Genomic DNA, 20037 nt, shown 5'->3' on the forward strand with positions numbered 1-20037 from the left:
AATGAAAAAAATCATTTCTATCAACTATCATCACCCTGCTGTGTACTGTATTTATTTGTTTGCTGTTTGTATTCTGTATGGTCCATTTACACAAGCTACAATTCCACCAAGACAGCACTTTACTTGAACACTGCTGCATACCATCGACATAACCATGCTAAGCCTGGGCGATAGGGCGATTTAACTGGATATCATTGATGCCTGACAAGTAACCCAATGGTGATGTGTAAAAGCCAATAACTGTTGTTTAGAAAATGAACTAACAGAACTAAAGAGGACTAATTTACCGTTAAACAACTTGTTAAATATGTTGGGAAACTGGGGCTCACGTTCCTTGAAGAAGTGTTCGGGCGCACACTAAAGGAGAGGTTTGTAAAGAAGCTACCTGTTGGTACTTTCTGCTACACACTGTAATGCTAGCTTTACCTACCACACAGCTCTTCACCATCTACTTTTTTTACTTTGTTATGTTTAGCTTAAAAATGGCTCGTTTTTTTCATATGTAATGCGTATGGGCGTGGCCCAGCGGGGAGCGCTATTACCACGCAAGTCGCCACGGATCTGCACCAGAAAAAGCTCATGAATGCATGTGTATGAGTAGTTTTCAAAAGATGTTAAGTTACTCAATATTTTATTATTTAATATCTGGTTTTATTAAAGATTTTCATTAAAACAGGTAAAGTTCTAAAACATTTAAGGACATGTTTTATATACTAACAATTGAGGGGCATATAAAGAAAAAAAATGTAACAAAAAAAAAAGATCATGTTAATTAACCCTTGACATTTCCGTACAGCGGTCATATGCTGTCACGAGCTGTCTTGACAGATTTTTCAGTAATATCACAGCATCATGTTATCCTTACCATGCTACTGACAGCATGTGACAGCTGCCAAGATATGTTTAAAAGTCAATGTTAAGTAGCAGAGTTCAAGTGCTGCCACAAATTCCTTGTATATGCAAGTAGACACAGCCAATACAAAGGGATTCAGATGGAGGCAGATGGTATTCCAGTGTGTGTGGGCTTTGAACTACAGTATGACTGTGTGGTTAGACTAGTACAGCAACCGCATTCTACCATACAGCTGTAAGCATGAAATTCTAACTATATGAGTCAGAGGAATTAATCAGAGGACAACTGTTAGTAAGTAAGTTGTACAGAATGTTTACAAAAACATGTTCACGAGGATACACAGTTAGTATGATTAGTAGGAAAAGGGTTGCATACTGACATGTACCTGCAGGCTGTCAGGCAGCTCAGTGACGGGCTGCTGCAGGAAGAGAGCCATGAGTAGGAAGTAGAGCTCAGGCACGTTGGTGTGTTTGGGCAGCAGCGTCTGCAGCACAGGAAATCCTGGGAAGTGGCAGGCGTCACGGTTGATCTCACGAAGAGTGGACCTACCACCCGCACTACGGCCCACGTTGAAGCCTGCGATGACCAGAAGAACGAGACATGATTCTTAAAACAAGAAGAAAATCTTCAAAGGCCCAAACACATCTGACTTGTATTTTATATTTTTCCTTGAGATCATCTTATAACATTTGTGTGGGGTCAGGTACTAAAACAGCCATAATTAATTTATGACTGACCAACAGTGGGTCTGTCACTGTGAATATCAGGCGTTAATCGTTGAGTATGTCTACTTTTCAAAATCATCTGGGTCCAATAACGCTTTTTCTTCTATGCTTTTACAAAATTCCACAGGTGTCTTCACTGAAACCATGGTCACTAGTCATTCTGCAATAAACTGATGCACCATTATTGTTCTTGTCAAAGAAGATTTTTTTCTCCCTCCTGATGATGGACACATGGGTTCACAAGCTCCTCGTTGTCACTGTTATCTAATGCTTAATTTCATGTTTGGACAGCTGTTATAATGTGTTATTGGTCTGAGGACCTTCAAAGCTCTTAGTTTGCAATGCTATGCTATATAAGGTTAGGTAATTATTGTGATAAACCATTTTAATATTGGCACATGTTTATTGCTGTGTTATCCTCCTATAATCCATTATTCTATAATTTTTTGGAGCCTAACCTTCTAAAAAAAACCTTGATCCACAGCATCCCACAGCAGTATTATTGTTCTGCTGTGATGACCTTTCAAAACTTCTTAAGTCAAAGACCTTTAAAAATTTTAAAAGTCAGTATATCTACATTTTCCCCAACGATAACTTATTATTGCAAAGAATGTATTCATTCAATCAGTGTTTGAACTCAGCTGTCTCACCCACCTAGCACTGTGCCAATCTTGTTGGTGAGCACTGAGTCGGTGTGGTCAAGCCAGCCTCCTCCAGACAGACCCTCTCTGAAGCGGCTCAGGATGGACTGGTTACTGAGTAGCACCACCAGGATCCAGAGCGCTGCCGTCACCGTGCTCGAGTGAATGTGCTCCTCCATAAACATGAGCAGCCAATCAAAGCCCAGTGTCCGCACCAGCTCCTCACATGCTCTACAAGGGGCAGCGAAGAGGAAAAGAGGTGAGACACAGAGTCAAAACAACAAACCGTAAGTGTAAGAATGCTGCATGCATTTTGGCAGCCAACAAACATCAAGTTCTCTTTTCTGTGCTTTCAGTTGTTTGTGGTGTTTGTGATTTCCCGTCGTCGACTGAGAATCGGATGAGAGACTTTGTGCCGCAGTGGGGTCTGGCTGGGCCTTGAAACTTTGCATCGAAGCTGAGGGCTCTGACCAGGCTTTGAGTGGAGAGACTCTTCACAACGGAAGCAGAGTCTGACTGGGCTGCCAGCCGTAAGACTTTTCATCATGTTAGCATCGACTGATTGGGCTGCGAGCAAGGAGACTTTTCACCACAGGAGTGGAGTTTGACTGGGCTGCTAGCAGGGGAAACTTTTCAGCACAGAAGCATCGTCTAACTGGGCTGCGAGCCAGCAGACTTTTCACTGCGGTAGTGGAGTTTGACTGGGTCACAAGCCTGGAGACTTTTCAACGCAGTAGCTGAGTCTGACTGAGACGCGAGCCAGAAGAATTTTCACTGTGGTTGGGAGAGTCTTTTCTTGCTCGCCGTGTGCGTGTTTTGTTTTCTGCTGATTTGCAGTTTTAGTGTAATTGTTGTAATTTCAAAACATCCTCGGATTTGAGGAAGGTGGTATACAAATTTCACTAATGATTTTTAATTATTACTATTATTATTATAGTGATATACACAGCACATAAAAAGCCTGAGGACACATTGCCGTCTTTAACTTTTTAATGAAGTAAGAAAAATACTACAAACAAAAAGTTTTATTAATATAACATCAATTTTTCATTGTATTATTTACAAATAATATTTTGGGCAGATTTTGCAACACCCAGCCTCATGTTCATCAAAGTGCTTTCCTTTGTATGAAAGGGGGTTTTGCCTAAATACTAATTTGAACGTTTCCTTTTCCTTCGTGAGTCTTTGCAACAACAGTTGGCAGTTTCTTTTAAATGTTAAGCTATTGCAAATCAAATCAAAAACTTGCTTGTTTGTTTAAAATATTCTTATAAGCCAGGTGTTTGCTAATTTTGTACAGCTACAACTTTTTTTATTTTTAATGCATATTTTAGTACAATAATAAACATTTTAATTAATTTGCAAAAAGCCATAATTGCTAATTTTTGTTTCAGTACTAGCCCATAGCTAGCTTTTAAAAAAGCATGGTCCAACACACACATAGAAAGATAATTAGGAGGCTCGTCTATCAGACTGCAGCAGATGGTATTCAATATGCTACTGTTTTAAATGCAACGGTTACGTTTAATTAAGAAGAGTGTTTATTCTTAGATGAATCTGTTTCCTTTAAAACTATATGGACTACAGTATTGACAGTGACCTTTTATAATAAGTAAGGCAGCATTAAAGCTTGTAATACCGGTGGCCTAACGTGTTTCATACACTGTGACCAAAGACTAAGCATTTAACACAGAGGACATGACAACGTAGTATATGCAACTTTTGTCATGGACACAATCATGATTATATCACTAAGGTCACTTACTGGGCGTTTACGTTGCATTTCTCTTTTGAGCTGAAGAGCAGTTTGAGTAGGATGTCCAGCAGGCGGTTGCGTAGCAAAATAATGTTGGAGGAGAGCAAACCACCAAAGTCGTCATCATTCCCTAAACAGAAAGGAAGGCAGTCAGATCACTAGAAGGCACAAAAGAAAGCCCCTTAAAACTCAGTTTCTTTAAAACAATCAACTATAATCAATTAAGTCTATGTTCAAACTGAAGGCAAAAGTGGCCCATATCCAATTAACTGCTACAATCTGTTTCTGTATCAGTCTAAACAGATCTCACTCCCGAACTGACCCACATGCGCCAAACAGCACGGATCTACAACACAGACACACACACACTCATCTAACAAACACAGCTGTCCCCTCCCATTCCCTTAGAAAAAGAGACTTTATGTGATGACAAACTTTAACGCATGAGAATTGCTGCTTTAAACTTGTAGCACAAACAGCAGACACTAATACGACCACACAGGATGAAGTTTGCAGAAAAGGGTAAAAACTATTGATTTTTAGGTTGTTTTAATTGTGAAAGCCGATCAAACAGACAGAGGCAGTTCGGTTTCCTTTGTTTATCTGCCGTGAAGAAGAATGCTAGCAAAGGGAAACACATTCAGTGTCAAAACGTCAAAATGTACTGGATAAAGAGTCTTGATCTGTGTAAAGCTCCTTTAACTCCTCTGTTTCTTTCTCATTTTTTTAAGTCTTTTGTTTAAACATGTATCATGTAATCATACAATCATGTTTTGAATAGCTGTTAGTTTGATTTCTCTTGGCAGAAAGCATTTTTATCTGTTACACCGGCTACGCTTGTCTCCAAAACAAAATAGAAGAAGCCTAGCCACAGTAACAGCCATCTTGATGATGCTTCAAGGCATCAGAATTGAAACATCAGGTTTAGTTTTACTGTTCACATGTCAAAAACCAAATCTGTGCCACATATGAAGACAAAAAAATCAAATTCGGGCCACTTTCACCTGCTGTGTGAACGTTGACAAAGAGAACAAACTACATGTTATCTGTAATCTTCTAAATGAATCTGCGGTCCACGTTAATGCTACCCTCATAAAGCGTTACAAGGGAATATCACCCATATCAGTCTCACCTCCATCAATCTTCTCCTCATTGTTAACCTCCATAACCACAAACTTCTCACAGACTGCAAAGGTGGGTAAGGTGGATGAAATAAACTGGCCAAACCTAAAAGGAAACAAGAAAAAGAAAAATACTTGCACGTCCTGGGAAAACAGAAACTTCTGGCAAGGCCAAAAAGAACTAAATTTCAAAACCTGAAACCAACCATTTTGTGGTGCAATTATTATTTTATTAATCAACTATTTTTACTTCTTGTATGAAGCAATAATCCTTTCAACATGACACAAAAATAATCAATAAAAATCATTCAAAGTATAAACTTGACATCTATTGGTCATTATTTGATGTCATTGTGAAGCATAGTTGAATGGTGTACCGGAGCAGATCATAGGAGTTGGGGAAGCCTTGCAGCAACAGGCTAAGAACGTTACTGATGGCGGCGATAGTGGGCTGAGAGAGCGACTGGTCCCTCAGGGTCAGCAGCAGCTTGGGGATCAGCTGGAACTCCCGCAAGAGCTTAGCGTTCTTAGCAGCCTCGCTACAATCAGAAGAACATCAGTCTGAGTAAAATCAACTGAATATTTATTTATTTATTTATTTATTTATTAATTAATTATTAAATTGTCACAGCCATTCATAGAAAGATCTTAAATACAAAGAGTTCCAGTAGCCAACTCAAGCCTATTTCATTAGTACAAGTACAAGACACTTGTTTTACTTTCTTATGATATACTCTCCTTATTCAAGAAGAGCTGCTGATATAAACCAAAACATTTTTACTGAACCAAGACAACCTATTTACAAGGAGGCAACATTTTAACTGTTCTGACTTCAGTACTATGAAGGTAATTCAAGATTGAATAGCCTCACCTGGATTCAGTCAAAAGCTCAATGAAATGTTCAAAGAGAGACAGGTGCAGTTCATATGGTGCATGCAGCCAAACCTGTGACAAATCAGAGATCAGAGAGTATCTCACATCTGTCTTTTAAAAGCAACAGACTGTCAAAAAAACAAGAATAAATAAATCGCCTGTTCACTGATGATCTGAACATTGGATGGTTTAATGCAACACTTCAGCAAAATGTATAGAATTTTCCCTTTACCCCAAAAATAGTCAACCAGGCAAGACTTGTTTTATTTATTAGTCACCTCAAAGTCACAGAGCAGGTCCTGAAAGGCGGTGGAGTTGGGGATGATGGAGGTTTCGTGGCCGCTGTCCACCGTGCCCACCAAGGAGAAGGTCAGGTGAAGGATGTGGCTGTTAAGCAGAGAACGCTTCTTCTTCAGCAGCATGGCCAGCAGCTGGAGTCGAGAGAATTCTGTTAATATATACTAGGGCCCAACCACTACGAACATTTTTTGGAGGCTTAAAATTCAGATCACTAATATTGGGAGACACAATTTAATATTTATGTTTAACATTTTTAATTTTAATTTCATACTCCAATAGTTTTGGTGACTGATTTGATCACCAGTTCTCAACAATTACACTTCTTTAACGCAAATAAAGAACAAAAATTAAGAAAATTATAATTTCAACCGCAAGTTCACATAAATACTAAAATAACTTTCATTTGCCTTTTTCAATATTGCTTATAGGCCTTTTGTAAAGTTGAAGAATCTCTAGCAGTGTCCACTGACATTCCTTCCACCTCATGTTTGAACTTGATGCTTTTCAGAAATGCTCTGATTATGGCTGGTTGTATTTGAGTCTGACTTGTGGATGTTTTCCTTTTTCAGCATTAAATATGTGTGTGCAATTAAGCAAGCAGTAAAGTTGTTAATCACTGACTCAATGCAATAACAACAGGGGAAAGGCTGGTGACACAGCAACAATAAAAAAAAAATCATCACATCACTCAGGCCTAATTAGGCCCCTTTCACAATATATAACCTAAATTATTAAACACGCAAGAGCTTTCATCAATACTGTTTACCAAATGACATCCATATGCACAAGAGCCTTTGAATTATCAAATCATACCTACTAATATTCCACCCGAATTACCTCTGAATATTCTTAAAAACATCAGGAGCTTAGTAGCGATATGGTAAAAAATTTATTGCACAGTATAATTAAGATCACTGATGGTTTCCGTATATATACGTATGTACATATACAAACATATACGTACATATGTGTATATGTATATATGTGTAATGTACTTACATATATTTTGTTTTCCAAATAAAACCATTTTGGATGCTTAAGTAAACCCATTTTGTAAATTAACAGTTTCATATTATTCAGTCCTTTCACTTATAACAATGGAAGTAAATCTCAAATATTTTATTTGGGCAAAAAAAAAAAAAAAAACAAAAACAATATATAGACAGATTTTACTTGTAGTCTGAGATCACTGTGTCGCCTTAAGCAACTGGGTGCCGTAGGCCATGCGCAAGGAAAGTCAGCTAGTCTCAATGCTAGGCGAAAGGCTAACGACTAACCCCAAGAGACCAGCTTTTCCTTCCACTTTCTTTTAACCATTTTACTCACTAAATTCTGATGTCTGCACCTTCTATAACAAACTGGACTAACTTACCTCAGACTGCAACTCACTACACAGGACATGAGGGAATTAGTGAGGTTACGATATCTGTGTTTATTTGTAGCATACCAGCATAACAGTAATGACAAAATATTACCTCAAGAAGAATTTTAACAAGTATACTGGAAGAACAGGTATAACATCCACTACTGCAGGAGTTCATGGGAAAAATTGTGAAAAATGGTGTAGTAGGGGGCCTACTGTTTGTTTCACATTTTGCAAAACTGATGGCATCCCACAACTACATCCCTACAACTCACCTGGTAGCCTTTGATTCGCTCCATCTCCTTGCTGGCCAGGGGGTTACTCTTGACGACACAGACGAGCGCCTTCACGGCTGCGTAGAGTCCCTCCACGTCCGAGGCCATGGCCACTAGGCCTAGGATGGCGGCAGCTCCTCCGGTGTACTGCAGGTTGGTGGCCACTGGCTTGGGAACAAAGGCTCTCACACCTGAGTGGAGCAAGAGATGAAGGTTAGAAATATATGAATGCTGAAAGATGCTACTATATTGCTATATACACAATTTAAATATAAAAGATTCAAACATTTAAAGGAAATTTAAATGTCTGAATATTTTCAAACAAGGCATTTTGCTAAATGTTTTATTTGACATTCTTTCTAGAGCTGAATTCTTACCCAGATAGCCAATTACAGCAGCTCCGATGGTCCTGGCAGGACCATTGAGATGTCCAGCAGCATTGTGGATGAGTTTGACTGGGGTGGCATTCTCATGTGATGAAACTGCCAACTGTACATAAGGTTTAAAATTTTAGTTCTAAACTTTGTTCTATGTTACAGACATAGACTAGATAACAAATTAACATAGCACAGTATCAAATTAAATGACACAATCACAGACCAAGGCTTTCATCATAACCCACTTATATAATATCTGTATTTCAAACTGAAGAACTACATTTCAATGAGAAATTCCCTTTAACTGTAAACATTTACTGTTACCCGACAGTCTAAAGATGAATAGCTCAGAGTTAACTGTATTTTGCTGATGTTTTTCATGGTTGTACTCGAGTATTTTAAAAAACTAACCACATAAAATTTTAAAAACTGTATTCTAAGAATAAAGTGCTGGCTACTGAGAACCTCCACCACAATAGGTCTGTTTAGAAAATACAGTTAATTACTTAGTTAATATCCTAGATCGAATGATAACCTACACATCATAGTTACAAAGAGAAAAATACTGGAAAAAGTAGCCCTTTATTTAGCCCAAAATGTCAAAAACTGAGTGATAATTATACATACTATACTTAAGTTTATTTTTTATGCAGAATAAGTAAACGTCGTCCACACTTTTTTGTTGCTCATTATTGACTCATTTCTTTAAAAGTAAAGAGAATAAAGTCCATTCTCAAAACAAATACAAAATGTTCTATCCTGTAATAAGAAAAGTTCACCTGTTTGGCGATGGCCTTGCTGTCAAGTTTGTTGTACACTTTTCTGATCTTGGCTACGGTGAGGGAGGAGACAGAGAGAGCGTAGAGGCTGAAGGAAACTTTTTCCTCTGGAACCAGCGCCACAGGACATGGTGGGACGGCCTCAGCCTTCGAGTCTTTACCTGAGGAGAACAGAAGATTCAGCCTGAAAATGAAAAACTCTTGGACGTGATTTTCCTGGACGTGCTTCATTGCATCTTGTTTAAAGCAGAAAAATGGAGACAACTGCAGGTGTGTTAAAGCAACATGAAATACTAAAATATATGACACTATAAAATGGTTATTTCACATAATAAGTCCAAAAAAGAAACATAAAAGATGCAAGATCAGGGCGTTTATTACTATGCACATTGAAACTGAAATGATTTCACTGAAGAATATTTAAGTAACTGGTAGCCAAACCATCAGGTAAGTCAACCAACTTTGAGCCAAAATTTAAAAGAGTCATTTATAAAAGTATGCCAAATTAGATCACATTACGCACATACTAAAAATTAGGTAATTTACTGTAGTATTAAGTGACAGCATATCTTAACTAAGTTATATGACAGTATTATCTTTGACAAATGTGGAACTCCAGTACTGGAGGGCTGGAATCCTGCATAGTTTGGTAATTTTCCTGCTTTTCTTTGCATGCTACAGCTGAAAAATCACCAGACCCGTGAGCTATAAGACACAAAAAGTGGATCAGACATTCAGCCAATATTTAACACGAAAGTACTCAGATATCCGTAACACCAAGTATCAAGTATACATCTATATCAAGAATAAGTATCAAGATAAGTATCAAGTATATAACTATACCAAGAATTAGTATCAAGTATAAGCAAGTAGAAGTCAGATATGCTCTAATCATGGCTGAGACTGCGAGTGAACACTTGATCCAAGGATCAAATAGCAGGTCCTGTGAAAGTGTTTTATTCCATGCAGTGAACTGCTGGAAATGTAATTAACAGACACTTTGGAGGTTGAAAGGTTTGCTTAATGTTGCTATGACAACATTTTCTCAGTCAGAACTGCAATGGCTGGTTGCAACTGTGAAGAGCAAAAAGCAGGCTATGAAAAGACTCTGTGGAAAACAAGAAATACAGAGATCAGAGGGGGTTTTCCCTAGTCTGTATGACAGGAGTAGGCATGTTTACAAAAGATGTAGCAAACTTATTGCAAAGTAAGAGTGAAAATGATCTGTTACTGGGCAAAATGAGAAAAGAAGAAGGTAAGGTGTCCCCAGACTTTTGACAGTGTATTTTCCCATGAAATCAATTACGTGGCTCACTAAACCATTTCACTGCACCAGTCTTTACTCACATGGCAGGTAGACAGCCTGGAAGCTGCCCACGTAGTTGGGCCCCAGCTCATAGATTGCAGCCACGCTGGCGGCAGGCAGCACCTCCTCCAGGAAGTGTGTGGGCCCCAAACGCCAAACTAGAGAGGAGAGCTGCCGTTGGGCTGGGGGTGTCCCAATGTAGCTGTACACCGTACTAACTACCGGTGGGTTAGCAGCACCTGAACCACCTGGAGCACTGTGCACATAGTGGAGCTACAGGGAGAAAAAAAACAGCAGGTGTCAGCAAGAGAGAGAGAGAGAGAGAGAGAGAGACTTCATGTGGGTAAGAGGGAAGGAAGTGGCTTGCACTATTGGTGTGGTTTATGAGCTAGTTAGTTGTGGCATCCGTTGTCGCTTCATCTAGCATCAGAAGGAAGCTGCGGTGGAATCAAAGGTAGACCACAAAGGAGTCCCTGATGAAAGCTCAGTGAGTGGTTGTGTGTGTGAGCGTGTGCGTAGGGCCAGATGGTGCGCTGTTGTGACGGTTGAGATTGTCTGACAGGCCTGTCTGATGTTTCTACAGAGGGAGACGTCCGCCTCGTATTCCTCAGTGTTGGGTTCCTCTAAGGTGCTGCCAGATGACCTCTTTACAAAATGAACTCCAACAGGATGGATTGGATTTCTGATCCCAGCTCAGGCATATAAAAGTTTAGTTTCAGATTTGAGATCTCTGATCAGAAAACTGGTTAGAGCTTTAACTGGGCCTGAATATGTCCCAAAAACATTGTCAGTCGACCAGCAGCACCAAGTTTAGAATCTGAACCTTACCGCAATCCAAGAAAAGTCCCCATTCCTGAGCATTTTAACAAATATGAGAGCTGTTTTCAGATCATTGAAAACAAAATGTTTTTTTTGATCATCAGCTGTCCAAAATTAAGTTGCATTTTAACCAATGTATTCTACAAATACTGCCTTCAATCAAAATCCCAAGTCATTTTACCCTGGATACTTTACATAATGTGGTGTTTTTATGTTGGTCTTTCAGACTTCAGTGGGCCTCACTGCCAACAAAATGAGTGATTCTACCAGTCCAGATTAAAAATAAACTAAGGTAATACCTAGGGAAAGCACCAACATGGGAATTCTGGGCTGATACTGACATCACATATTTTTCAAGTACATATCAGCTGATGCCAAAACACATACAGTGCATGTATGTTATGTACTTTAGCGATACTACAGGTGAAATCTGTCATTTTGCTGCCTAACTACGCACAGTCTGGGAGAAGCACAACACCACCAGCAGAACAGCTTCACCTGTGACAGTGCGGGTGTTAAGCGCACTGCCCAAGGGCACAACCAGGTATACCAAGTCAGTCCTTCTGGTTACTGGCTCACGTCTCCTACTACTACTACATCCACCTCAGGATTTTATTTAATTACCACAGGTGCACTTTGTAGTTCTACAGTTCCAGACTGTAATGTTGTTCTTCAATGGTCAGGCCAGAGGACCACCACAGAGTAGGTAATTTTTGAGTGGGGGATCATTCTCAGCACTGCAGTGTGTTCTGCTGGTACAAGTAGATCAGACACAGCAGTGGTGCTTCCGTTTTTAAACACCTCAGTGTCACTGCTGGACTGAGAATAGTCCACCAGCGAAAAATATTCAGCCAAAAGCGTCCTGTGGGCAGCGTCCTGTGACCACTCATTAATGATTAAAGACTGACTGCCACAAATTGTGCAGCAACAGATGAGCTACTGTTTCTGACTTTGTATCTACAAGCTGGACTAACATGGTAGGTGTGTCTAATAGAGTGGACAGTGAGTGTTTAAAAGCTCCAGCAGCACTGTGGTGTTTGATCCACTCGTACCAGCACAACACACAGTAACACATCACCACCACGTCAGTGTCACTGCAGTGCTGAGAATGATCCACCACCCAAATAACACCTGCTTTGTGGTGGTCCTGACCATTGAAGAACAGGGTGAAAGAGGACCTAAAAGATTATGCATAGAAACAAAAAACTATAGTTTGTTACTGTAGAACTACGTTTTGCTATTGTGATAAAAAGCATATCATGGATATCATCAACACTTAAAGAGCATAATTAGTACTGTTTAATTGGTGGAAATGTTGGTGAAAAAAAAATTGTCACACTACTAGTGCATTCTGGCTGTGTGTCAAAATATCGTAATACCCATCTTAAAAATGACTAAGTATCGTAATATGATATTTTTGCCATATCACCCACTTGAAGGCCAACATCTGGAGACAAGCCATGAGAAATCTTCATCAAACCTTAACTAAACATGGATCTCACTGATTTGGACAAATATTTCAAGCTCTAAGCTTAGGATGGTTATCATCGTCCTACTAAGACCTAACTAACAGCTAATTAACAAGGCCTTTGAAGTCTGCATTAAAACCATTCCTTATCACTCTATTCATTTTAATAACATTCACAAAATGTTTTCCATTAAACCAACTTAAAATTCTTTCACACTGAAAAATGCTATGCTCTCTTCATCACCTAATTCATTCACTGACAGATTTAAAGTGTCCATATCAAGGTCCCGCCCTCACCTTGACAGTGTTGACCAGCTGGCCGTCGATGTAGAGTGTGGCCATGCTGTTCTTTAACATCCCTTTGCTCATGACCAACACCAGGTGGTGCCACTGTCCCTCTGTGATTAGGTCAGCGCAGCGGAAGCGGGCGCAGCAGGGCAGGATCTCGTAAAAGGAGGATTCCTCGCTGAAGTCATCCACTGTGGGGGGAGCCAGACAGGAAATGACATCACACACAAGGCACGGACAAAAGGAACTTCGTAAAGTGAAAACTGTGGTTAAATCCAGGCCTCATTATTTATAACTTAGTTGTGAGGTCTGCAAAGGCATGAAAAAGGACCTGAAAATTATGAAACTCATTCTTGCTCTAGACTGAAAACAGCTCACTTTAATTTCCTCTGAGAAGAAAGAAGATATACAGGCACACTGAGATGGTTTTTCAGTGCTTTGCTCAGCTGCTATTTACTCAAGTTGATGGACAGATAATGCAGCCAGAAGTGAGAAACAGCTGATAAATTCAGTTAATTTACTAAAAATACAAGGTGCTACAAGTGAAGTGAACATGAACCATTACTGGTTTTAGTTTCTGTTCATGTCATAACATCATGTACGGCAACAGACCAGCAAACAAATGCCTTTCATACTGCAATAGGCTACATTTTATTTTCATGCTGGATAAAAAACACTATCAGTTTGAATACCAAAATCACTATTCGAATACTTGTAACATTTCATCACTGGAAGATGGAGAGAATAAACAAGCTGATAATTCAAGTGAACACCATTTTATGTTTTAACAAAACAGTTTTCGAGTAAGTGTATTATATTTTGTTACTATGAAACACAAGTGCCTAAACATGATGGGATGTGGCTGAGAAGGCAGAGTTAGTGTGGCTGGTGCTCTGGTGCAGGTTACTCTAGCTAAGTCTAAAAACACTGACTATATTTTTCTCTGACAAGTGATGTGGGCAGCAAAGCAGCAAATAAACAGTACCTTTGTCCTCTGTAGAGGATGTGTTAACTTATTTTTACTTAGAAAATTAACAAAACATGGCATTTAAAAAGGGGTGACTAAACTTTTGCATTCAACTGCATTATCGCAAGTTTGCACTAGGCATTTTTCTCATCATCTGATAATTTAAATTATGGACAGTGCTGGAGTTTGCTGCACTCTTAAGATGAGCTAACGTGAAAGCCTGGCATGAATTTATGATTCACTCAATTATACCAGCTTTATTTATTTGCACATTTTCCAATTATTAACAATGACTATTCTATCTAAAGGTCTTTGCTGAGAGAACAAATATTAAAAAGGGAAATAAAAATGTACTCAGGGTCTGTATTCAGGGCCTCAATTTCTAATAAAAAATGAACTGAAAACATAAAATAATTTATTTTCACTTACTAGAAAACAAACCCAAACTTGGACCAAGCCTTAAACTGTACATGAAAAACAGACACAAACCCGGCTCAACCCTTTGCACTGTTTAAAAAAACAAGCACACCCACCCAGACCTATACACTCCTGATGTTGCAGCTATTTTTAAAATCTCAGACAACCTGTTCCAAGAATTATATTTTTGAGGTAAGGTTACTAAACTTTTCTGAATACTGTAGTTCTTCTGTAATATTTTCAACCTTAAGATTACACAGATTAAATTACTGTGTAATTGTGAAATTACTGTGTAAATCATGATTCCCCTATGCTAAATGCTGTTTATTGTGTTGTATATCAATATTAAGATAAGAAAACCAAATACACTGATCATACAGACACTACTACAATGTTACCACCAAAAACCAAATACACTGTATAAGAACTGCAACATTAAAAAAAAAACAAAAAAAAAACGACAAAGTAAGCAGGACGTCAGTGTTTGTGGTGAAACGGCCGAGGCTGAAGAGGAAATGAAAGTGCTGTGTGAGCACTGAGGTATTTTACCGTAGCTCTGCAGTAGCTCCTCTTTGGTGGACACCACGAGAGAGCGGTCTTTGGCTGAGAGAACAATGGCCAGGCAGACGTAGTGCTGCTCGGAGGCAGTAGCCCTCCGGACCACTGTCAGCAGCCGCACTGGGTGGTTGTGAGGCGAGGAGCTGAAGCGCTCCACACAGAACCAGCAGGAGTAACTCAGACCCGACGGAGGAGGAAACAGACGCTCACCTGCAGGAGGGGGTTCACAACACACCAAAAGATTAAAACATTAAATGGAAAGTTCACCAGCATTCAAACTTTTACAGGTTTACCTGTGCTGAAACTAATTATGATTAGTAAAGAATTAACTATTAATTATATTGTGACTGGGATCTTCAGATAATTAACAATACTGGACAATACGATATGGTCAAAAATGGAAAAGACTCCAACAGTTACATATGAATAGTACTTTACTGATCAACATGACTGTCAGGTATCAAATATAATTCAGTTATGTATGTACTAGGACTGATCAACTGATTAAAATCATTAACCTTAATTAAAAGCATCTTTTGTGTAGTTAACTGCGGTTAATCACATTTGCATAAATTTCACCCTAAAAAAAGATATTTCCCTTTTGCTAAGTTATATGACAACAATGAGCTTCATCGGGATGTATTTATTTAAATAAATCGATAATTTAGTAACATTATTTTCATCATATAACCACAGGGTGAACATAAAAATAAAGTGAATGCAGTTTCCAATTTTCATCACTGATATTCAGGCAGAGTAACAGTGGGCCGTTCCAGCCCCTCAGTGATTGATAAAATTCAGATAACTGACATTCCACTTAGTTTCATATTGTTTCAAGGGTAACAGTAGATTACCACTTTGCTACTTCTTTTGTTAATTTGTTATTTATTGGTTTTATTGGTTTATCCATAGTTCTCCGGTGAGCACTGTCTAGCGTAGTCTGTGTAATTACTGATATTGCTGGCATCAGCATTGTGTTGTTTACTTTAGATTTTGATAAACATTCAAACTAAGCTAGTTTCTATGTTCAATATAGCTTTGCAATTCTTATTTGAGCGAACTTGCATTCATGTAGCAGCTACATTTCTGCAGTCCACAAAGATTTGCTTTTATTCTCCATTGAATATGAGCACTTAAGCAGCAAAGCAGCCAATCAGTATCTCAAAGCCAAAGTAAAACCAACTGGTCATGGCTGCTGACGTCACAATGACGATATCACCACATTACCTGTGCCTACTGCAGACACACACTAGCAATCTGAATGAAAATCTCTCAGTCAGAGGCAACGATGATGTCATCCACAAAAATGGGACAGAGGACATGCTGCAGGAGTCTATCTATAAATACTGAAACCTCCATTTACATTGTGTGGGGGGGGTGGGTGCGACAGAGAGAGAGAGAGAGACAGAGAGAGAGAGAGAGAGAGAGAAGAGAGAAGAGAGTGCACGAGAGTCAGCAAGCAAGAGAGTGAGACTGTGACAGAGAAAAAAAAGATAGAGTGCACAAGTGAGTGAGAGCGAGAGAGAGCCTAAATGAGAGAGTGCAAATGAAACACGAGTGAGTATTGAGAGAGAGTGAGTGAGGGTGAGAGAGTGAGAGTGTAAGAGAGACAGTGAGAGGGAGAGGGGGAAAGGGGAATAGAGAGAGAGTGAGAGCGCGCGCAGAGAGAGAGAGAGAGAGAGCACTATACTGTAGGCAGTAAGCTCTGCATCATCTCATTAATACTACATAGCTCTGCCACTCAGGGCTGCTGTGCCAGGACACACACACACACACACACACACACACACACACACACACACACTCCAAGACACTCTTTCTTTCTCTATATACTTCTCTTTTCCATTTTTCCTTCTCAAAGCTCACCTCTCTGTCTACCTCTCAGCCGTCAAGCTCTTGCCTTTATTGTTTTTCTCTCGTATATCAGTGAAGCACTCACTCCAACACATGCACACACTTCTCTCACTCTCCAGCTCTACTCCCTTAACGAACAACTGCTCACTCTAAATTCCTCTCTGAAGCTGGATCATAGCATACACCTCAGGATGCTATGATTTAGCGTATTCTCTTCCAATACTGATACCGATATCTGAACTCAAGGGTTGGTTGATACAGAGAACCAATTTGACACCAGAGCTTCATAGTGACATGTTAGAACTTGGACAATTGTACAGTATGACAACCTCATCAAAAGACATGACAGTTCACAGTATTAAGCAACCATTTAAAAAAAACATGCATAAGACGGTGGTTATTTAGCAAACATTAGTTCAAAATTCATAATTTCTTTATCTTTTTTATCTTCATCTTTATCTTTAACATTTCCTTTATTTTTGTGTGAGGAGAAGTATTCCAAGTGCAAAATGCCATTGTACAGCCCTGTGTATGAAATAAAAAACAAATAATAAATAACAAGAAAACAAAAACTTTGTTTTGAATGACTGAGCACCAGACTTGTTGTTTATGGCCTTACAGTAAAGTATCATGTGTTTACAGTTGATGCATGGTGAAATGGTTCTTCAGATTGATTGAGAATGTGCTGTATATGGTTCTATATAGAAATTTTTTCAATATATAACACCAGAAAGGGTTCTTTTATTGTTATAAGCCTGACATTGTAACAATAGCAGAACCCCTTTTGGTACAAAATAGAACCATTTTCAAGAAGGTACTACATAGAACCATACACAGCACATTCTCAATCTTCTCCATCAATTCAAAGAGCCATTTCACCATGCAAAAAACACTTTAAGCATGCAAATGGTTCTTTGAGTGTTTATGGTTCTTGGGACTTTAACTCAGCCACCCCAAAACCTTAATTTTCTTTCTCTTGAGCCATTCAGAGGTGGACATGCTTGTGTGCTTTGGATCATTGTTACGCAGCATAACCCAACAGCGCTTGAGCTTTAGGTCATAAACTAATGGGCATCCATTCTCCTTCTGGATTTTCTGATAAAGAACAATTGGTTTCACCAATTATGACAAGTCACCCAGGTTCTGCAGAAGCAAAGCAACCCCAGATCATCACACTACCACCACCATGTTTGACTATTGGCATGATGTTCTTATGGTGAAATGAGGCGTTAACTTTACGCCAGATGTAACAGGACCCATGTCTTCCAAAAAGTTCCACCTTTGACTCATCAGTCCATAGAATTTCCCAAGTCCCAAAAGTCTTGGGGGTCATCTAGATATTTTTTGGTAAATGCAAGATGAGCCTTTGTGTTCTTGTTGGTCAGCAGCAAATTGCGCCTTGCAACTCTCCCATGGATGCCATTTTCGCGCAGTGTCTTTCTTATTGTGTAATCATGTACATTGACCTGAACTGAAGCAAGTAAAGTCTACAGTTCTTTAGATGTTCTGCTGGGTTTTGGTTCGTCTAGGTCTGGATGAGTCATTGAAGCGCTCTTGGTGAAATTATGGTAGGCCAGCCACTCCTAGGAAGGTTCACCATTGTTCCAGGTTTTCTCCATTTGTGCATAATGGCTCTCACTGTGGTTTACCAGGGTCCCAGAGCCTTAGACATGACTTTGTCACCCTTTCCAGACTGGTACATTTCAATGTCTTTGTTTCAACATCTGTATTGGAACCTCTTTAGAACGTGGCATCATGTGCTGCTATGAAACCTTTTAGTCTGCTTCACATTGCCAGACAGGTTCTATTTAAGTGATGTTTAGATTTAACAGATCTGGCAGTAATCATGCCTGAGTGTGGCTAGTGAAACTGAACCCAATAGTCACTTGAATTTGGTTAACTGGTTGATTTAGTAGCTAAGGGGGGCAAATACTTTTTCAATGAGGGCCAGGTAGGGCTAAACAGCATTTTCCATCAATAAATGAAATCATCAATTAAAAACAGCATTTTATGGTAACATGGGTTATCTTTGTCTAATATTAAAAGTAGTCTGATGATCTGAAACATTCAAGTGTGTAAAGTATGCAAAAACAGAAGAAATTGGGAAGGGGGCAAATACTTTTTCACAGCACTGCAGAAGGTCACAACAATCATGACTCAGAAACAGTGTAGAATACAGCTATCAAATTCGTTACTAAGGAGAGTGTCTGTGCCGATAGTGATTCAGTATATCAGATCAGTGCATCCAAACATAAAATATAAACTTTCAAAAGCTACGAGCTTCGCCTTTGTCAGCACCTGCAACTCTTCAACAGCTGCATATAAATAGAAAAGGGGCTGCTACTGTTTGTTGAGTTAGAATTTGTGTGGGAGTGGGTGTGAGAGAGAAGATACTGACCATTTCCCATTCCACTGACCACAGCCCCGTCGCTCACTCCAGATGTGTTGGCGTTGTTGGATGGTGCGTTGTGAGGGGCCAGACTAGGCAAAAACAAGCATCTGGAGGGTGAGAGACAAACAACAAGAGAAAAACAGAGAGGGAAATAGGGAGAGGAAGAGAGAAGGAGAGAGAAAATGAGAGTGAGTGAGTTAGAGAGAGTGTGAGATTGAAGGGAGGGGTGTTTAGTGAACTGACTTGGCACACTCTGATATTCATTTTGCACATTTTGTTCCTGCAAGGCAAACCCCAGTAAATGTTCAACATTTTTCAAATGGCTGAAGTGGCTTACTGCACAGGACGTCTAGCTCCATATTTGTGGCTCTAATATCTCACATAATGGCAAAAAAAGACACTGCACTGTACTGTGTAAACACTACGCAATAAAACGAACACTGCAGCTTTTTTTCTACCTAATCTTTATGTGCATCTGCAGCATACAGTCGATTACCACAGTCATTTCCCCATGCCTAGAAAAGAACAGAAAATCCATTGACTCAAAACGCACTTAAGCACCTGCCCACTGGCTTCTATTCTAAGAGTTTTTCAGGTGGAGAGGTTTTCTGTTCCTTTACTAACTGCAGAGAAACTTGTTGGAATTACTGTCTGTGGTAAATGACCGCATGCTACCGATGTGGAAGATAGAAATTAGGTTAAAAACACCAGAGTCTACTTTCAAGCAATAAACCAATATGGCAATAAACCAATAAACGCTCTCTTAATAAATCCTCTACAAGAAATTTAAATATAGTACATTCCTGCAAATTTTAGCGCACTATTTTACATTTTGCATTTTTTCCAATACATTAAATTTAACAAATCTTCTACAGGAAATAAACTTAAACATGGCATTTTCTGCA

General features: G+C 39.3%; 1 protein-coding gene across 1 annotated transcript in view; it reads right to left on the bottom strand.

The window, feature by feature from the left end:
* The window catches only part of wdfy3 (WD repeat and FYVE domain containing 3), a 115156-nt gene that overhangs the window by 43504 nt on the left and 51615 nt on the right, over positions 1-20037 (bottom strand). The window contains 14 exon segments of the mRNA XM_036598960.1: positions 1233-1429; positions 2233-2450; positions 3985-4105; positions 5108-5202; positions 5474-5635; positions 5968-6041; positions 6248-6400; positions 7908-8098; positions 8285-8396; positions 9064-9224; positions 10411-10642; positions 12954-13135; positions 14878-15096; positions 19139-19239. Coding sequence (XP_036454853.1) covers positions 1233-1429; positions 2233-2450; positions 3985-4105; positions 5108-5202; positions 5474-5635; positions 5968-6041; positions 6248-6400; positions 7908-8098; positions 8285-8396; positions 9064-9224; positions 10411-10642; positions 12954-13135; positions 14878-15096; positions 19139-19239 — 2218 coding nt within the window.

Source organism: Colossoma macropomum, unplaced genomic scaffold (genome assembly GCF_904425465.1).
Source record: "Colossoma macropomum unplaced genomic scaffold, Colossoma_macropomum, whole genome shotgun sequence".
Taxonomy (NCBI): domain Eukaryota; kingdom Metazoa; phylum Chordata; class Actinopteri; order Characiformes; family Serrasalmidae; genus Colossoma; species Colossoma macropomum.